The sequence below is a fragment of the Motacilla alba genome, chromosome 4 (assembly GCF_015832195.1).
Source record: "Motacilla alba alba isolate MOTALB_02 chromosome 4, Motacilla_alba_V1.0_pri, whole genome shotgun sequence".
Taxonomy (NCBI): domain Eukaryota; kingdom Metazoa; phylum Chordata; class Aves; order Passeriformes; family Motacillidae; genus Motacilla; species Motacilla alba.
Window position 1 is genome coordinate 37,533,393 of NC_052019.1, and position 21,014 is coordinate 37,554,406.

Sequence of the window (21,014 nt, forward strand, 5' to 3'; positions counted from 1 at the left end):
CAGTATCATGCTAAAAGATCAGAAAAACCTATGTAGACTCCTTTGAAGACCTTTTGCTCTGGTGTCAATTGGATGATTTCATAGTTGCCAGTGCTTGATTCTGCTTAAATATCAGCAGTATTCATTATTACACTAGATAAGTTTTTGAGTGTCTGGCAAAATAAGAACTTGGTGAGTTTCTTGTCACCATTGTTACTTCCTTATGACTTTAGGAAATGTGGCTTCCAGTTTTCTTCCCAGCTGAGGCAAAAAAAAAACACACAACAAAACAAAACAAAAAAACCCACGAAAAGCCTAACTGCTTTCTACTTTATTTACACTTATCACACAGAGTTCCAAAAACAGCCTTTATAGTGGCTATGTTATCGAAACTGAGTTTTCTGGGGAAAACCAGAAGAGCTGAAGCTTGGTTTCTACAGATTTTATTGCTATATGCAAACGTACAGACTATGGCTGCCCTGGCTCATGCCCTTGTCTGCATCTCCTGTTGAGCAGATTTTGCATGTGCCAAATGGCTCGCTCTTACACTTCTCCCACAGGTAACTGTTCAGCTTGTTCCATAGCTCTTCTTTTGGCAATGCAATACAAAGCTTTCCTCATATCCATTCCTATTTTCGGCCTATTCAGAAACCTTCACAAAAAGCTTAATATCTTTTACACATTTTTTTCTCTGGCCAGTTTATTCAGAAAACTGTAAATATTTTAAATTCATATGATTATGGTCTGAAGATTGTTTTCCACATATATTACAAACCAGAAACCCAGTCTAATGAAACAATTGTCTAAGTAAAGTGCTTTAGAAAACTGGATCATTTTCATTACCAAAATACAAGAGAATGGTCAACTATTATGGTATCATTGATGTTTTGCTTTATTTTTAAACCATATAAAACTCCCATTTACAGAAGATACTTCTGAAAGTAGCACAGACATTCTTCACTTGCTCTGCAATATGTGGGTGGTTTTAAATAGGCTTGTCTTTTTCCACTGCAGCAAATTAACTATTTACTGGATATATATATAGGCTACACCATGAAACTCCTTTTCAAATCCAAAAAGAAGGACGGTGATGTGCCCAGATGATACTATGAAACTGTTTAGGAATTCCCAGTAATGCTTTTATAGATAAAAATCCACTATATATTTTCCTGCATGCTTTCTCATCTGGAAAGAACCCCCTCCTTTCCCCAAGATTCAGACTTTGGAGTCTCACCCAAACACTGCTCAAGTGTTTGCTGTCTCTTAACCCCTGAGCGAGCCTTGGTTTTTGCTCTTTTGGCTCCACAGCGGCGCTCACTCGAGGGCTCTGTGCCGCCCGTGCTGTGTGTGAGTGACCTCTTCAGCCAAGTCGCTGTCACTACAGAAAGGACACGCAAAATAAGTGCATCGACTTCTGAAACGAGTAGTTTTTGAGGTGCAGCTACCATATTTTTCCTCTCCTGAGGATCCATAATGAAATAGAGACGAAGGGGGAAATTTTTTTTCAATGGAAACTTTGAAAATGTAATTTTTATTAGTAACTTCTTTCAATTGCCAGATGGAGAATTATTAATAATTATTTAATAAAACAAATTTGGGAATGGACCATGAAAGTGTATTAATTTGACTGTCAGGGAGCTTTGCAAGAGCCCAAAAGGTTAGCATGAATCATATTTGCCACAATGCAGAAATGGCTGTATCTACAGACTGCTAACATAGCACAATTATGTGTATCAAAAGGGAAACAAGACAGAAGTTACAAATTTATTTATACTGATGTGATTACTTAAAAGTATACTTGATTTTACAATAATCAACTATTATGTTAGCAATGTTTCTCATTAATCATTTCCTCAGTCATTAAGAGCCTGCTTATTTTATGATTCTGCCCAAGTTAAAATGCAGAAAAACAGTTTACATGGATCTTGGAAACACTCCAATTAATCAGCAATACAAACTATATCATCTTCTTGAGATATGCTCTTTAGGAGCAAGATGTCTCTTCTTTTACCCAGACTGATGAAGTAACAATCACATAGAATGTTGCTGGAGCCAATTCTGTTTCTAATTTTGCCATGTGGCTCTTAAATCAAGCAGAATTTAATTTCCCAAGCAAACAGAGTGAAACATTCTAGTGAAATAAGGGCATTAGAATATGTTATTCTGTGTGCTTTGTAAAATTGCATGATTGACTGCTCTTATGTGACTGCCTCTAAGCAGGTCACTGTCACACGAGTCCTTAGGTATCTTCCACAATCAGGTGATGCTATCTGGTGACTTAGCACTTACCTGACATCAGGGACCGGGTTGCCAGCAACTCTGCACTCCAGCAACACCTTGTTTCCTTCAGCAACTTCCTGGCTCCGGAGCTTCTGAGTGAATAGAGGTGGTGAAAGTTCATGCTCTTCCATGTTGATGAAGGGACGGCACAGGACCATTTTGCTCTCCATGATGCTACGCCTTCCAGAATAGTGTTCTCCATTCAGATGAACTCCAGGTAATTTTTCCTCAGGCTCAGTCTCTTGATGTGATTTGTCAAACTCCTGGTTCACCAAGGTACTTAAAGCTGGTTGTTTCTTATTAGGTGACAGGTATCCACTGTCTGGAGAAGAAGAGTCCCCATCGGGACTACGGCCTCTTGTCTTTGCTGCCTGTCTAAATATAGATGATAACTCCTCTATGAATGTGGCAGCTTTGTCACACAGCTTGTTCCTGAAAGGAGCTTCTCCCTGTGATGTCGAGTCAGAGTTCGGGCTTGTCTTAGGCATACATGGACCACTTTTCTCTGAATATTTCAGGCTTCTGACAAAGCTGGGACTAGCAGGTAGAAAAGGTGCTTGTCTCTTAGAAACTGTGACAAAACTATCCTCTGTCTGAGGTGCAGTGGATTGCTCTTTCTGATTCCTTGGGAGAACATGACTTGGAGATGAAGTCCAACTGCTTGCTTGAGATGTCTGTAAAGCGTCTTGCTCATGCAGGTCGGTGTCCCTGAAAGAAGGGGTTTCTGAAGGGCTAGAAAGAGGGGTGTTGAGATAATGAGTAAAGTCTGGTGCTGTGTTCTCATCCTCCTCCACGGACTTGGCAATGGCTTCTCGAGCTATGTCAAGGCTCTTACTTATCTCCTCCTGGGTAAGGAAGGCAGAAAGTTCATTTGAAAATTCACCATTCTGTGTGTCTGACAGGGAATCACAGAAAAAGTCATGGTAAGATGAAGCTTCTGACATATTTTCAGGATATCCTTTACTGCTGCCTCTTTCTGGAGAGTAAGTCTCCTTCAGCATTAAAGAAAGAGGCAATGCCCGGCCACAGCTTCTGTCTTGCATCCTGGAAGACACAAGAACAATTCCTTAATGAAAAAAGTTATATCCTAGTTCCCATAAGCTAGACACAAAGCTGTAAAATAAGCAGAACATAATTGTGTATGATGTACCATAAACCTTGTTTTCTATTAGAATGAGCCAGGGCTGCAAATTGTCTAGGTGGAAATGAGAGCACTTAGGAGTAATTTTTCTCATGAATCTTCCCTCAGAAGTATGAAGACATCCTTTGCCTGTATATTGTCTAGCACAATCTTGACTCCACTGGATCAATATGTATATATGCTGTTATTTCACATCTGATTAGTTGTTTTGCATCAATTCTATTATGCTTCATTTTTTTCCTGGTTTTAGCCTTATGAACATTTTGGGAATATATTTACTTTCTTTTTCCCATAACATTGCCTTCCAGACATTAAACCATCAAATTCTGAGTGTTCAACTTGAAACCATTATGAGGATACACACAAGAATATTTGGATTAGAAATTCCAAATTATCCTTTCTGTTTAATGTTGATAATGTGTTTAATATTATTTTACTTATTGTGCTAACATTTTAAACTTGTTACCAATTTAGTAGCACTTTCCTCAACACTGAAAAATGAAATATCAAGCTAACATATGCTAGAAGTAAAGCACTGAAGAAATAGATTTCACAACCTATATATTATCCTGCTCAATGGAAGTGTCTAATGTATATTTTGTACCAATTTCACAAAGCAGAGAAGCATTTATACCTCTCCAGTTTCCCAACATGACTTCAGAATTAGGATGAACATTCTCCTTAAAGTCAGCAAGAAACAAGACATCAGGGAAACCACACTTTCTCCAAGGGAAGGACTGGCCTGAAAATCTCCTTGCTGATATGCATTTGTCTAACTGGTCACTAGATTGGCTGATGATATCTGAAACATAATTATTGTTTCAGATACATTTGTCTAACTGGTCACTAGATGTGGCTGATGATATCTGAAACATAATTATTGTTTCTGCAAAGCATTTAATTGAGTTGAACATCAGTGGTTTTAATTACCCTGAAAAATTATCTTATTCTAATGATAATTTCTACAAGAAAAAATTTTACATAAGATTTAAAAAGAAAAATCTTCCTTTAATTCTCTGCTGATAGTGGAGAAATGGCTTGACAATCGTGCGATGCACTCGGATGTATTTTACATCAGCTTGTGCAGGCTCCAATTACCTGTAGTCACTAAACCAGGGCTTACCCAGCATGTAGTCATTAAATGACTGATAGATTATTGGAATTCTTGGCTTAGCATATGCATCTCTTGATATGCCTTTTTGTCTTGCCAACAGACTGCAACTCAACACATAAAAGAGAAGTCTAAGAAACCCAAAGCATTTAGGGTTTGATAAATGTTTTTATAGATTTCAGTGATAAGTTTATTATTTGCTGGGATTACGTTTTCCTTTCCTGTTATCTTTATTTACAGGGCAACAAATTTAGCAACCATGCCAATCTCTTGTCAACAACATCTAAAAAAGTATATACAGTACAACTGACTACCACATAGCAGCTTTAAAGAAAGAATCTGAGAAGCCCAGCAAACAGTTGGTCTAGAGGCTCAGCTGTTCAGGCATAAACTGGATGAATGCCCAGGAAACGAGGGTTAAAACTGCAGAGTTTTTCCCTCCTTAATCTTAGATTTTTAAAAAAACTTTGCATTCAAATGAACAAAGGTGCTATTTAGACAACATGTAAATATCTGTACTTCAAATTATATCTTTATTTAAATCTGACACTCACTGGTTCCTAGCTTGATCACATCTCAAAGTGACACATTGCATACTCAGATAAACTTCCCTGACTTCCAACACCAAGCTGCTCTAATGTTTCAATGGGCTGTTTCATGGGTAGGAGGACAATTTTACTTATTGTTATCCTGCCAACATGATGATTAAAATTATTGTATTATGAATTAACATATTTCTTCCCAATACTCAGCTTTGTCATTAGAAAAATATAATGGATACATATATAATAATTTTCAAAGCCTGGTGTCTAAATTAAGTGAATCAGTCTATACCTGGATATTTAGATAAAGTTGATGGATTTAAATGTGCTGGTTTATTGGCAATTTCTAATGCTGATAAGCCTTCTTGGTGAGAAGGTTCCTGAAAATGGATTCATATGTCTAGCTTTAGGGAGCTGAATGGAAGCTTCCAGGAGAAAGACTTTTTTCAGCCATACTGTAATACAGAAACTCACTATTCTTTTAGAGCAACTTGTAATCACAGTGAACTGGAGGTGAAGTATCACTAACCCTATCAAGTAGCTTATAAGATCATAATTAGAAATTTTGAATGCTATTTCTAGCTTCTCCGAGTTACACTACAATGTATTTATAACAGTTTTCATCATCATACTCATTAGGTAACATGCAAAGCCATATACTGTATCATTTAAAGACACAAGCATAAATTACAATGTTGCATGCAGAACAACATTTTTACATACAGACTACTTATGGAGTCCTATTTGTATATATTTAAAAATTACACCCAAGTAAAACCACATTTTTATCATGCAGTTTAAATACTTATTCAAAACCCAATACAGATGCTCTAAAGAATCATATGGTAAATATTAAATTTGAAATGTATTGGATTACAATATTTTCAGAAAAAAAAATAGAGTAACTAAGCAAATTAAGATTTTGTAGAGACATATAGTAAAATATGGAAAACATAGAAAAATAAAGGACTCATTAAAAAATACAAATATCCTGAATTTGCAGAACCTGCCGAATAAGAAATTATGATTTAACATGACCCAATTATTACTTAACAGGACCTATCTCATAAAAAAATTGTATGAAGGATGAAATGTATCTAGTAAGATTTTTCAAAACAAAAAAGGCACATAGTTTTTCTCTGAATTTTGAAATCCTGCAAAATTACTCCACAAACACAACAATTACAATTAGCAGAAAATATAAAACAGATCTTACAATGAGCAGGCCAATATGAAGAGTTCAAGTATAATTAATAGTAGGTAAAGTTGTTTTTCTCCTTCTCTATCTGAATAGACTTAAAGTTGCTCCAGCTCTTCACTGAAGCTTGGTCCTTAGTGGAGAAGACTGTGGCCTGTGTGTTACATCCGTCCTCTGTGACTGTGAAATTCGTACCCCACTCATCTATATTTGGCAACTGAACTCATGTTTCAGCAGACTGCCACTATCTGGAATTCCAGCAGAAGCAATGTTAGGCCTGGAAGTGGCACAAAGTTCTGTGTGCTTACTACTCAGAAATTCAGAGAGCTTAGACATTCCCTTTTTATATCATTTTATAGTAATATATTTTTAATTTTTTTCAATAGCATTATTTTCATGGTAATAAATAATTGCCTTTTTCTACTAAGAATAGTTTAAAATCAATAGCTTCCTAGTGTACTTTAAAATCTTGTAGAAACAGAAAAACTAGAATCATTTAGGTTGGAAAAGACCTGTAATATTTTTTGAGTTATGAGTAGAAATACGGCAACTTTTTTTAATAATTGATAAATAACCTGTAACCATATATTACACTGTATAAATAAATTAACCTACTGAATTTTCACATCTCAAGTGAAATAAAAGAAAATAAGTATCTCCCTCAGAAAAGACACAAAAAATCCCTGGAAAACATGTATGCTTTAAAAATACCCCACAACTCTGACACATGTATTAGCACTGAAACAAAAAAAATACATTTTTGGTTTCTACAGAGTTTTAGAGCATAATTTGTAACAGAGTCAATTCTCCCTTACTGTTTCTATTAAGGAAGTACTTTCACATCATTAAAACTCCTGTGAAAGTTTAGTCCCAGGACAAAGAAAAAAAAAAACCTGTCCAAAAGCACTTTTTCAGGCACATAATTTCTGTTGAAACTCAGTGAAAGAAAGAAGTAAACATGAAGACTGTTGGTTTAATCTAGAGACTTTATCACATAGCTTCCAGAAATAAAAGCAATGTGTGGGCAACATGCTTTCTGCCAGATTGCAACCTATTGGGAGTCACATGCTCCAGAGTGGATAGAAGAAATTACAGCTCCAAAGAGATGTTACAGACCTCCGTCCCTTCTGCCAGCATCCATTATATCTGCTCTCAGATTTGAAATCATTTTTTACACTGGCTTTTGCTCTTAGCTCAATGTCTTCTAGATACTGCCTTGCATTTTTTACTAAAATTTGTTCCTTGGCAACAATGGAAGAGCAGTAGATGTACTCTAGTGACAGAAGAGCACACGAAACTCAGAGCTCCCTAGAGGATCCAGACCATTTTTATGTAACAAGTGCTAGTACCACACATCCTATTCCAGTGGTTGATAGAGCATCTTGGCATCTTCATACAGGCAATTACTGTCCCCAAAGCACAGCTTGAACAAACTCACTGCTGGACTGGGAATACTTCACAATGCATACAAACCCCATTTTTGCAGCTTGGGATCCTTACCATGTTGTAGTGAAATTAGTTAAAAGGATTTTATTTCAGGTCATTTTACAGTGATTTCAGCTTGTCAAATAAGAACAGAACCATGATTCTAAAAATTCCAGGCTGAAAACTGTGCACAAAGAGGGAGATGGTTATCCAAGAGTTAACCACTGTATGACTAATTTTTAAGCAGTCGCCTCACAAAGTAAAATCAAGGTCCTTTTTCAAGCACCCAGCATCTCCACTAAATGCCTAAGACTTTGCCACCTTGGAATGGGAGTCAAAAATAACCTGCATATAAACAGCAACAAGCTGCCTTGGGCTATCTTCAGCATTTTCCACAGGGAGTGGGTGGATGAAATCCTGGTTCTTGCAATTATGTGATTAAATTTTCACTTCTGGGAAGAAAATATATCTGCCTGTAGATATCTGCAGAGATATTTTAAAAGAAATTTAGCTTTCTGAATACAAATAAAGCATTGTTTTGTGTAAATCAAGTATGCCCAATACTTTTTGTACAGCATGATTTTGTACAGCATGATTTTTGTACAGCATGATTGTACAGCAGAAACATTTGCCCAGAAAGCGAAAGATTTGTGTTTGATTAATTCCTCTTCAACTGTTAATGAAATATTCTTCATAACCTGAAAATAGGGAAAGGTTTTATAAAGCTCTATTAAGCCATGAATAAATTTTCCCAACATTATTCTTCTGTGATTTAGGGAATGTTTATATTTTTTGATCTGTACTGAATATTTTGGAATCTAGATCTTCCATTTTTATTGCAAAAACAATGTGTATTCTCTTTTATAAACGCAGTAAAGGCAGTAAATCACTACAAACAAATGGTAAACACTAAAACTTTGGAACAGTTACACATTTTGCAAGATAAATATGCTTTAATATGCAATGATGTAAGAATTTAGTATTTGCACACAATATTTTAAAATGAATAATAGCATCAAACAAGATTAGAGATATACAGCTAATATGCTCACTCCATTCCTATTGCAGAATTATGGAAAATTCAGCTGATGAACAGAACTCCATGGAGATACAGTTTTCACTACCAATAGATTTGATGGAATGCAGCTGCAGTTTCCCTGAAACCTTAATAATAGTTTCTAACACTAGTCAGCTCAAGTCATTCCAAATCTCATCCCAAAAACCATAAAACTATTCTGGTTGTACAAGCTTACTGTTTGATCTGATGAAGATGTTACATAATGCAAAAGATTTTCATCATTAATTGTGTAAAACCAAAATACAGCAATAAGCTCTTTAATGATTAATGTACTTACCTGAGAAAGCAGAGCGCCTCTGTTATGATCCTTGTTAATTTGTTTCTTACTCTAAATAGCAACAAGATAACATACAAGTAGATAAGCAATCTCCTTTCCAAGACCCGAAGTCAAACACCAGTATGCTAACTTCAAACAGAAATCTCTAAGAACTGCTTCTACTTTAAGCAGCAGGGAGAGATACAACCTCCTTTACCAGTTGCCACAGAAACCTCCAGTTATTTTGAGTTACTAACAGACATTTTTTTCCACCTCTGAAAGAGCAAAAAAATAATCTGGTTGCCTGTGCTTAAACAGACTGGGTCAATGTCTTGCTGTAGTTTGATGCCATATATAGTGTTGTTCTTTAGTTTTCCCACAGTATGCAAAGAACATTTAATTGTGTTTGTAAATACATAGTAAATGGATTTTTTTACATAGCTAGAGATAATCTATGTATCCACAGAGTGCATTGGAAGTATCTACCTGTCATATATGTATGAAAGTGTCATATGTAGCAAGCAGTGTCAATGGTATACAAATATAATTTTTCCAAGTTTCTCTGAGGATCTTAGGAGTACAGTGGGAAAGCTTATACATCTTCAGCTTTTCCTCGCAGTTGTATTGGTAATCAGTATGGAAGAAATACAGCAATTGTTAAAGTTAAACTAATAACAGAACAGTAATAATAGCTCCCAGCCTTCTTTTACAGAATATTTCATCAACAAAGAGATTGAGGGGCTGCAAGTAACAACACATCAGTAAACTTTGAAAATAGTACAACTTGCGAGAATTACCACAGCTGCGAATAGGAAAGGAAACCATAAAACAGAAAGGAAGGCTAAATAATTCACAAAGAACTAATACCATTCTGTAAACTGGGAAAGAGATGAACACTTCTCAGTCCAAGATCTATAGTCTATCCAAGGTCTTGATGAGGCAAACTACCTCATACTGGGAAACTTGTCCTTCGGCTTCCCTTATCTCAAGACTGCTAGAACACTAGGAATATCATTCTGTCTCATGATGCTCAAGATGATCACTCTGTCTCTTTATTAGCTGGACAGGTATAATGGAACACATGTACAAACAGCTACTTGACTGGTGAGTGCCCCCAGCATCTCTTGAAATTTCAAAGGAATTTTGTTAGGAATTTGCACCCCTGTGCACTGTGATTAATACACTTTTGACACTGTGGCTGCGAAGCACATTGTGCTCTCACGGATTTATCACAAAGGTGAAGACTCGCAGGGCAAAGCTGTTCGATGTTTGCCTATAAACACTGTGCCCAGGACAGAGATGTCTCTGTCCACGTTACCTGAGAGCGGGCGGTGCCCTGGGAAAGGCGGTGTTGTCTGTGCCTGCCTCTTGCCAGGCCCTGCGCTCATCAGGCTCCCTTCAGGGCCGTGTCACCATGACACGCTGGTTCCTGAGCCTGCCTCGCTGCCTGGCCAGACTCTTCACTCACAGCCCCGCACACGCTCTGGTGCGTGAGGCGCTGAGGGGAAAACGCGGACGGGGTCCGTGTTTGGAGAAGCCAGTGGGCGCCGGTGAATGGCGACGGTGCTGGAGGTGAAGAGGTGGCGGCCACAGCCGGCGAGGGCGGCGGCTCAGGCGGGGCACGCAGGATGAGGCTCTCTGGCGAGGGACAGGGGGCGTGGAGCCTGCCGGTCTGTGCGGCTGTGGCGGCAGCGGGTGCCCACGGGCCGAGCTCGACCTGCGGGTGTGTTGCTGTGCAGTGCGCCATGGAGTGCTCCACACCGCACCGGCGGAGCTCACCGCTGTGCCATGGAGCTGCTCCACACCGCACCGGCGGAGCTCACCGCTGTGCCATGGAGCTGCTCCACACCGCACCGGCGGAGCTCACCGCTGTGCCATGGAGCTGCTCCACACCGCACCGGCGGAGCTCACCGCTGTGCCATGGAGCTGCTCCACACTGCACCGGCGGAGCTCACCGCTGTGCCACGGAGCTGCGGCCTCACCGCACCGGCGGAGCTCACCGCTGTGCCACGGAGCTGCGGCCTCACCGCACCGGCGGAGCTCACCGCTGTGCCATGGCCTGGAGAAGGCCTTCCCACTGCCCGGTTCTATTAAAATATTTAAGGAGTGTTACCTAGTGGTGTCAAAGAAAAGAAATGAGGTGTCAACAATCTCTGAACTGACAGTCTTCTGTGGTTCAAGTAGAAAGGCCGTTCCACATTTTAGCATTTGGGAATGTATACAAATAAGAATTTAAGCAAGCCTGTGTTACAGCTGATTTTAGTACAAAAACTGAAATCAATTTTATGTTGAATTATGAAGCAAGAGGGAAATGAGTGAAAGTTAAGGCAGCACCAATGCAATCTCATAAGGATAGAGAAAGCAAGGATGGAATTTGTCCGTATAGCACATGGCAATAGAATTGAGATTGTATAGTCCAGAATGTAAAGATTTCAAATTATAAAAGTTTAATAAATCTAAGCTGTATCAGCTCCGTGTAGTCTTACATAATTTTCTAAATAAAAAAGGGAAATAAATCAGATTTAGAATACTCTAGTGGAAAATCTGTGTCAGAAAAGTAAGACTCTAACTGAAACTAGCTGTTTGAAAGAAGAAAAGCATTAATGTTAGATAGCTAATTTTTGTTCTGACTCTGCAAAGCAGAGTTAACATTAGTCTCCTCCTTAAAATTAAGTTTTCTTTTAAGAAGTCCATATAGAAGACCTTAGCTCTATTTTTTGTCCAGTTTTGTTTAACTTAAATGCTTTAAGTGTTACTCTTCTCTGAGTTGATTTTGTCCTGTATGCTGTACACAGTCATATTTATGATGGCTTTACCAATTCTTTTATTTTTAAATTAATTACATGTGTTATAACTACCTGTGCTGTATCTGAAAAGTTACTCCTCCCTCTATGCCCCGTGGAGTATGGAACTGCTTAATTCTAAGTGCTGCAGTCCTGTTCACATTAGATATTACCTGTACCTCTGTGAAGATTATATTTCAAACAGAGCTGATATTTTTCTTTTATATGAGAACTTTTTGCACTTATGCATATCATAAAATTCTTATAGCTGGGCAGTGAGAAAAATTATTTATAGCATCACGTGTCATCCTTTAATGTTATATGTGCTAAGATTTTTTCCTCCTCTTCGGGAGGAAAATTATCTCTATTAGATCAATTTTAGCTGCAAGCCTATAGTGCATATTTTACATGTTTATATTCACAGCCAGTAATGTATTTGGATTCCTTCTTAGCATGTGAAATGTGTTTGATCTGAGCAGGCACAGACAGAGCTGAAGTTCAACACCAGATAAAAGCTTCTTTCTTTACAAGGGGATTAACTTTGAAAATGGAATGTGCTTCTTTCAACAAAATGTGAGATGCTGATCTATAGGAAAATAAATATTTACTTCTCTCTCCTTTTATCGTAATACAGCTTTACAATGCTTTACCTTTGAAACAGCTGTTGCACGCTGTCCTCTGATCATGCCAAATGTATTCCTGTGGCCCGTAGGAAGACTCCACCTGCCACCAAAAAACATGTCTGATGCCAGATAGGGGTAGACAGCTGTGTATTGCTGCCAGAAGTCATAGCACTAACAAAGACAAATGTGCAAGAATGTGACATCCATACGTCTGGAAAGGGGAATGAATGCCGAAGGAGGAGCATGGAACAGCTGATTACTTCCACTGTTAGCTTCAGTAGAACTAAATTAAAAAATAAAAAAAAAAAGTTAAAACACAGCTGGCTATTTAGAATGAACTGCTGAGAGATTTGTCAGTCAGTAGCTCCTATTAGGGAGACACTTAGCTTGGGGATATTTTTGGAAAGAGTTTCCCTGGAGTTGGAGAGACTTCAGGCCTTTTGCTTTTTTCTGATTGGCCAACAGACAGGTGCTGAAAAAGGTGGTGGCAGAGATATTGCAGACATGGTGAATAACACACAGACAAGCAACAGCAACTTACTTCTTGTTTTATGGTAGGCTATACCATGTAAAAATACAACAGAATGTTTCCTTTCTCTCTTTCTGTTGTGAAATGAGAAGAGATCAGACAAAGAACTGATTCATGTCGGTTGAAACTGCCTGCGTTTAGAGTTTGGGAGGGGCGTGTTCTACCACAGCAAATGTTTAATGCCTTAAAATAAAACCATGTGTTTTTGTTGTGTTTAAAGAGTCAATGTCCTTCAAACAGAAATGTACTATTGCATTATATATTAATAATTTCCTTTTAGAGAGAAATCATGTAGCAAACAAACTGTTTTTAAAAATAGGTGCTTTTAGGAATGACTCAAAGTAGGCCTCCAAGCTTGTGAGAGAAGAAGGAGTCTTTCAGGGGCAATGACAACTTGTGTGGCAGCACTAAGAATGCTTTTATGTCTTCATTTTGGAGTCACTTTCTAGAGCGTGGACCTCAAAATTGAATGCACTGGTTCCGTCAAAAGGAAGAATTAGAATTTTGACAAAGTACTGATCTTGGACTGATAAGTCCATCTCTCCCTCTAGGCATTACAGCTTCAGAGCCAGTGACTAAACATTGATGGGGTAAAATCCTGATACTTTGGCATTGACAGATTGGAAAAATTGACAGTCAGAATTTTTTTAAGTTAAACAAGCTGTCAAACACAGTCTCTGTTTAGACAGCCTCCAGCTTTTTCTTTTTCCTAAAGGGTGATTATTTCTGGTGAAAAAAATAAATTGCAGAGGCAAATTGAGTACATTTAGGAGGCAGTGATGAAAAATAATGTAAAAATATATTTCAGACAAAACATGATAATTTCTACTTGCCATCAAACATGAAAAGTGCATGATAAGATGTGCACACTTCCTTTCTGTCCTGTTTGCTATCTTGATTAGAATCAAGATAAAGAGGCAAAATATGCAGTTATTTAAAGATATGTTTTACATGCTTTAAATTCTCCAGCATCATATGTGGATCTTGTATTGGTTTTTCTGTATCAAAGTGGGAAAAATTAATTTTAAATTAATGTATTTCATAGTTGTTCAATGAGATATCCTTTGAGTTTCAGTGGTTCTTAAAACAGCAATTTTCTGGTCCTTATGTGAGCCTGGTGGTTTTAGTCTAGAAAAGGGAGTTAGACTGATGGATCAGTGAACTAATGAATTCTCTTTAAAAAGTGAAATGTCACTGATATTCATGCAAAATATTCACCAAGTCAGAGAAAGAATGCAGATCTGCAAGGAAGCAGCCTAGAGAGCCAAGACAACCACCCTTTAATGATGATACAAGAATGCATTTGAGAGTTAAAAGCATGAGTGAGACAGCTGAGAGAGCCACTGAAACAATGATTCATCTAAAAGGATTACTGGAAACACCACTTTCAGACTGTTTGGAATACAGTTTCTGGCTTTGTCATCAAAATCTGACCAAATCCAAAGAACCTGGAAGATGAAAGAGGAGGTTTTTGTAATACTACCACAAAAGACTCTAAAATTCCAAGATGCTATATGAGCAATCTAATACATATATTATTTGCTTTGAAATTTGGGCAATGGTAAAACCTGGCTATAACCCAGGGAATTTAGGCAATAAATCTGTTACTGAAAAACTTTTTGCAAAAGCATTAACTGTACTGTTGCACATGTGGTACAGCTAGAAATAGATATCTGGTGTGCAAGATTAGGATCCAACAGAACCTATCTATATAACAAGAGAGAAGGAAGGGTTATCTAACCAAAACAGACCAAACAACAAGCGGTTTAATTCCCTTTGTTTCCACTCTCAGATCCAAACAGTCTGGAGAGTTAAAGTTTGTGTTGATATAAGCAGGTTTAGAAGAGGTGTTAGATATATTTTATATGGAATTGGAATAATAATGACTATATAATAAGTGCATTATAATGATATATATGTAGTATAATTGAAAAATTATATAACAGCTACAATATGTAAATACACATTATTCAGGAATTAGCAAACACAAAAATTTTGTTATTTTGACATAGTTGTACTTACTGTATGAGAATATATTGCACAATTTTGTGATCAGTTGGTATATAACATCTATATAAACAAACATTCTTATCTCTGTTTTTCGTAGCATTTTCCTGCAGTATGGATTTTAAATCCTAAATTGAAACTAGTCTTGTGAGTGAGTCTCAGGAATCATCAACATCTAAATCTTTGCCTTGGAAAATGCTGCATGTGAGTTTTTAGACATATGAGTTGATTACCTCATAATCCCATAGAAGTTAGCACCTCTCCTTTGAAATCATTTAGCTATGTTTGACCAAGAACTCTTTCCTTACCTTTGTTCTACCAATTGAATGGATGGTGTAATATTCCAACAGGCAGTGAAGGGGTTCCAGCCCCAAGGGTTTTCTGCATAGCCAGGTTTGATGCCCTTAATTTTTCTGTGCACTTGTATTGGTGTGAGTGAAAGTGAGTTTGCAGTTTTGAGCATTGCACAAAAGAGATGTCAGAGACTATGCTTAGGGTTGTTGCTGTCCATTGACTTCAGATCCTTATGAAGTGAATTAGTAAATATAATGAGACAAAAATTTTAACAATAATTAGCTGCCATCTTTCAAAGTTCATCTACTTAATGTATAAAGTTATTTAACTAATAAAGCTCATAAGATTTTTTTTCCTTACAAATATACAGAAAATGTAATATGTGGAGATAAAACACCCCTTCTAAAATCCTGCATGAACTGAGAGGTGACAGTGATGGCATCTACAGTTTGTTTCCAAAATGGAAATGATAATGACAATCTCACCAATTAAAGTTGTAAGAAAAATTAGTATCTTTTGTGAATCAAGGCGAAAATAAAATTTTCTAATACATTTTCTTGGAGAGGAAATAGAGCAGTTATTGACAGTCAGTGAGTTTCACAAAAAAAAGCCCCATCAGAAATCCAGGAAGGAAGCTAATTCTCTTTTGTCTGTATCAAACTCTTTTTTTTTAATAATGTTTATTATAGAGCTTTTATTTAAGTTTTTCACTATTATTAGAGCAGACATCATTGTTTTCATACTTTGCCAGCATTCTACATGGATTGGTAACTTTGAAAATGTTTTTAACTAAATACCTTAAATTTTGGTCAGTTTTAAGTTGAGTAGAAGCTAATGCCTTTCTAGTACACACTTCAGTCCTTCCACAAGTCTTTCAAGTTCCTAAATGTAACATCTTTGAAGGCAGACTGTACATTTGTTCAGACTCATAGCCTATACCTTGTACAGACTGGACATCTGCCTCACTGCTAAGGTCTCGTAGAGGCTGCATAAGGTTTGCATGACAAAACCTTTCACTTCATCATTATTTGATTTCTGAATGCTTGATTTCACAGCCTTAATATAACTCCTGTAGCTTCCATGAATAAAGATGGAATAAAGAGGTACTTGGCCATGATTATATAATCCTTGTGATGGTTTGCTAAGACTTTTTGAAATTTAACTTTTAGAATTGCACAGATGTATGTTCCATGAACTAGTGTTTCATCATATGATCTCTCTGTGTAAGTTTAATTTGGTTTTTAGGTTCTGCCTTGTACACTGGCATCTGAATGACTGTTATTTAATACGTCCAGACACACATTTCCTCAAAAGTACTGTTCAAAATGTTAACAAGCCTTCATCATAAATCTCTTCAATCTGGTGTTTGTTTAGTGATGCAGAGTGATAACAAAGGGTCAGTATAGGCCCTTTACTGAGCTTGCAGCCCTCACATCTTTTCAGAGGGTTTCTTATGGGAATAGAGGACTAATGGTGGGTCATTCACACTATTTTGTAGGTAGAACTTTGGGTACTTTGCTTCTTGGGTAATACTCAGAAAATGGGACAGGACAAAGGAATGGCAAATACATATGAGGGAGTCAGTGCTTTAGGTATCATTATTATTGTTATTATTGTTATTATTATTATTATATTATTATTATTAATTTGCAAATGAGTGATTAATCTTTTTTATTTTAAATGGTTGTTTGTTCTAAATGTCATGTTTTGTAGTCGATGATACAGAGTGAAAACATATAAATTTGTTTATAAAACTTTGAATGACACAAGAGAAAAAATATTTTAGACTAAATATATGAAGTAATCAGTTTAATATCTCTGCTGCTTTGTGTGGGTTTTTTATTAACTAATTGTATGGTAAAGTACATTTGCATCCTTTTACTCAAAAATCAGAGTTCTTAAAGCCTTAATATCATTTTATCCTTGGACATGTTTTCTTCATGGTGTATGGATATGTTTCATTACCACTGGATTACTACTGGTGCGATATGCACTGACTATGATTTGTTTTTTAAATATTTTATATGAGAGAAAATGGAAAACATGATTCAGGTTTATAAAGCAATGAATTTGGAATTTATGGAAGACATTTAGCATTTCTCAGCTAAAATGGCATAAATAATTCATATGCAATTTGATCAATCAATAGAATTCAAAATCAAAATCATTGAACAAAATCAGAAAAGGATAAGGGATGAATAGGAAAAAAAGTGGAAACAATTGAAAAAGCTTTGCATTGACAACCAAATTAAACACAATTTTAGGTCTGGAATAAGTAAGGTAAAAGTTTTCCTGGAAACATGCCAGAGTAATTCTGCGAAATATACTGCAGAAATGTCTGGTTTCAGCTGTGGAAAGAACAATCCCTAGATAAAGGTAGATATTTTTGTGATTTCTTTGGAGGGGATGGCAGGAATTAACTCTGTGAAGATTAGAGAAGAACATACTAATAAACTTTGCCTACTGTAACGGTAATGTTTCCATACTAAGAGTTTTGTCTGCAGCTCACATCACTTCAGGGAAATTAGTTTATGAAAGAGGCATATTCTGTATCTGAGGAGTTTTCTAGGCATAACAGCAATTCATCAGCTTGGCATCAGCTGAGATTTGTGAGAGGTTATTTTTCTCAATAGGTATATTGTAGATTATGTTGGGCCAGCTGAGTAGCAGAGGAGGAAAGAATGCTTCAACATGCTAAGGTACACAATAGACCCATATTGCTTTTTGAGGATATACTAATTATGTCCAGCTTGCACATCTCAATACATTCTCTTTCTATTAAATTCCTAGCAATGATGATGAACATATGTTCCTCACAGGATGAACAATAGGGTGTAAAAAGGTCCCTGATTGAGGTATGCATCCAGTGGTTGTGATGGCCTCTCTTGCTCAGTAATCCCCCTCAGCAGTGGCAGCCAGGGAGTGCAGGACCTGCTGCAGGTGCTGCATTGCTATTTTGTGATTGCCCAGACCCCCAGGCCATCAGGCCATTCAGTTTGAGGCTCTTGAAGCTGCTTGATTTGAGCAATTTTGATGAACCCACTGATATACTGCCTAGGAATGAAAGGGAATTATAAACAACTTGCAGGACCCTTTGGTTTGACCTTTTCATACCAATCATTTCCACTTTTCTGCATACTAACTTCTTGCAGCTTTCTTTTTTTTTTTTTTTTTCAAACTGTGGGCATTGGCAGAAGCTACTTAGGAGATTTTAACCTCTCTAAGCACCCTGGATGTACACACAGACTGAGGAATAAGTGTGGAGAGCAGCACTGTGGAAAGGGACCTGGTCGATGGTAAATTGAAACTGAGTCATTGTGCCCTGGCAGCCAGGAGGACCAATCCTTTCCTGGGGTGCATTATACACAGCATTGCCAGCTGGGCAAGGGAGGGGAATGCTCTGGACAGCCTCACCTTGAGCATTGTGTGCAGTTTAGGGTGCCACAATAGAAAAAAGACACTAAGCCATTTGAGAAAGTCAGGAGGATGGTAACAAAGACATTGAAGGGTCCGGAAGGGAAGCCTATGTGAAGTAGCTGAGATCACTCAGTCTGTTCAGCCTGGAGGAGATTGAGGGGAGACCCCATTATGGCATACAGCTTCCTTGTGAAGGGACAGGCACTGATCTGTTCTCTGTGGTGACCAGGGACAGGACTCAAGGAAACACCATGAAGCTGAGCCTGGGCAGGTTTAGGTTGGATATCAGGAAAAGGTACCACAGCTGGAAGTGGTTGGGCACTGGAACAGGCTTCTCAGGGAAGGGGTCACAGCACCAAGCCTGGTCTGAGTACAAGAAGCATCTGGACAATGCTCTCAGGTACATGGTGTGATTCGTGGAGTGTCCTGCACAGGGCAAGGAGTTGGACACAAACTACATAAATGATGAAAACTCTTCGGTCCATAGCAGGCCATTTACTTATTGTTAATCTTCTGCTGCCCAATAGACAAACAGAAATAAAAAATGTGTTTCTTAGTGGCATAACATCGCCCTTTGACCTGTGGATTCAGCACTGGTTCTTGTTGCCATTTTGAAGAGGTCTCCAAGATTGTATAGCTATATTAAATCTAGAAAACTAATGCAATGTAATGTATCTAATTTTTTTTAAAATATTGTTACTACAATAGATAGTGGCAACATGCTGAGACGAAAGAAGAAATCTCCAATTTGCTGTCAGATTCACAAGAAAAGAAGGATAAAACAGAAAATACCAACAAAGTAGATAATACTTACAGTGTTAGACTGAACAGGGAAAACTAACCAGCTTATAGATTGCAGCTCTTCCTCCCTCTGCTGCTCATCAGCTGCAAGTGTAAATGTAGCTGTACTGACGATTGTATTGGTACAAAAGTATAGGGATGGAACATTGGCATGATCCAGGCTGAAAATAATCCTATCCTTTTGGCTACTTAAATTTAATTCTGTGTTGTTCAGTGACCCAGGTTGGAGCAAAGACCAAAAAGTACTCACAGTATTTTTCTTTAGAACACAAGATTGAAAACATGACTTCCCCTTAGACCTAGTTTTATCAGCACAAGAAATTCTTATTACACAATGGTAGAAGTCAGAAAAAACTGGCCAAGCACTACGTAAGTATACATTGCTATAATTACTACAGCTGTTGATTTCTTTGTTCTGGAAAGACATTCCCCAGTGGAGCCCATGCACGGCAGCCGGACATGCTGCCCACAGGGGCTGTGGAGGAGAGGCTCAGGCTGTGAGTGCTCCCTCTGGCCAGCACTCCTGGAAGTGGGCAAGGGCAGGGGAAAGCCCCAAGGGCCAACCAAGTGCCGGTTCTGGAGATGATGGGAGCACTAAAATGAGGGATTTGGAAGTCTCTTCTGACCTGGAAAAATCTGTGACTCAGGGATTGCACTGACTCAGGCGCAGCACTTGGCACCTGGCCTTGTGGAACCTCATGAGGTTCTCGTCCCACTTCTCAAGCTTGTCCAGGTGCCTCTGGATGATGCCATCATTCTGTGATGCCCCTGCCCTGCTCAGCTTCCTATCCCCTGCAACTGTGGGGGTGCTCAGTGCCCCTGGGTGTCATTGATAAAGGCACTGACAAGCCCTGGTCCCAAGGCAGAGCCCTGAGAAACACCCCTTGAACTGGCCTAGTAAAAGATGTCCATGCCCACAGCAGGGGAGTTGAGTCTATAGAATTCTGTAATGGCCTGGCTTGAAAGGGACCTTAAAGATTATTTTTTTTCAACCCCTCTGCCATAAGCAGGGATGCCTCCCACTAGAACAGGTTGCTCAAAGTCCCATCTAACCTAGCCTTGAAGACTTTCAGGGAACTGGGCATCCTCCACGTCTTTGGACATCCTGTTCCAGTGCCTCACCCCCCTCACAGTAATGCATTTGTCCCTAATCAAAAGCTACTAATGCAGTTTGAAGCCATTACCCTGGTCTCATGACTACATTTCCTGACAGTGTCCCTCTCCAGCTTCCCTGCAGGCCTCCTTTAGATACTGGAAGGTTACTATGGGGTCTCCACGCAACTGTCTCTTCTCCAGGCTGAACAGACCCAACTTTCTCAGCCTGTCTTGATATGGGAGGAGATACACTCCACTTAACAACTTCATGGCCCTTCTTTGGATTTGTTCCAACAAATTCTTCTCCTATTGCAGATACCAGAGCTGGATGCTCTGCTGTAGATGGGGTCTCACAAGAGCAACGTTGAAGGGGAGATCAGCTCCCTTGACCTGCTGGCTACATTTCTCTTGATGCAGCCAAGGATACCGTTGGCTTTCTGGGCTGTGAATGAACA

General features: G+C 38.3%; 1 protein-coding gene across 7 annotated transcripts in view; it reads right to left on the bottom strand.

Annotated features, from left to right (window-relative positions):
* The window catches only part of PALLD (palladin, cytoskeletal associated protein), a 187,620-nt gene extending 178,426 nt beyond the window's left edge, over positions 1-9,194 (bottom strand). For 3 of the 7 annotated variants that reach the window (XM_038136185.1, XM_038136184.1, XM_038136183.1), the window contains exons 1-2: positions 6,270-6,436; positions 2,269-3,303 (exon numbers count right to left, since the gene is read on the bottom strand). In XM_038136185.1, the coding sequence (XP_037992113.1) occupies positions 2,269-3,302 (1,034 nt within the window). In that variant the 5' untranslated portion in view covers position 3,303; positions 6,270-6,436. Of the gene's footprint in view, positions 1-2,268; positions 3,304-6,269; positions 6,439-9,031 lie in introns of those variants that run through there. The other 4 variants (XM_038136179.1, XM_038136177.1, XM_038136178.1 and 1 more) reach the window with 3 other exon arrangements.
* Positions 9,195-21,014: the final 11,820 nt, after the last annotated feature.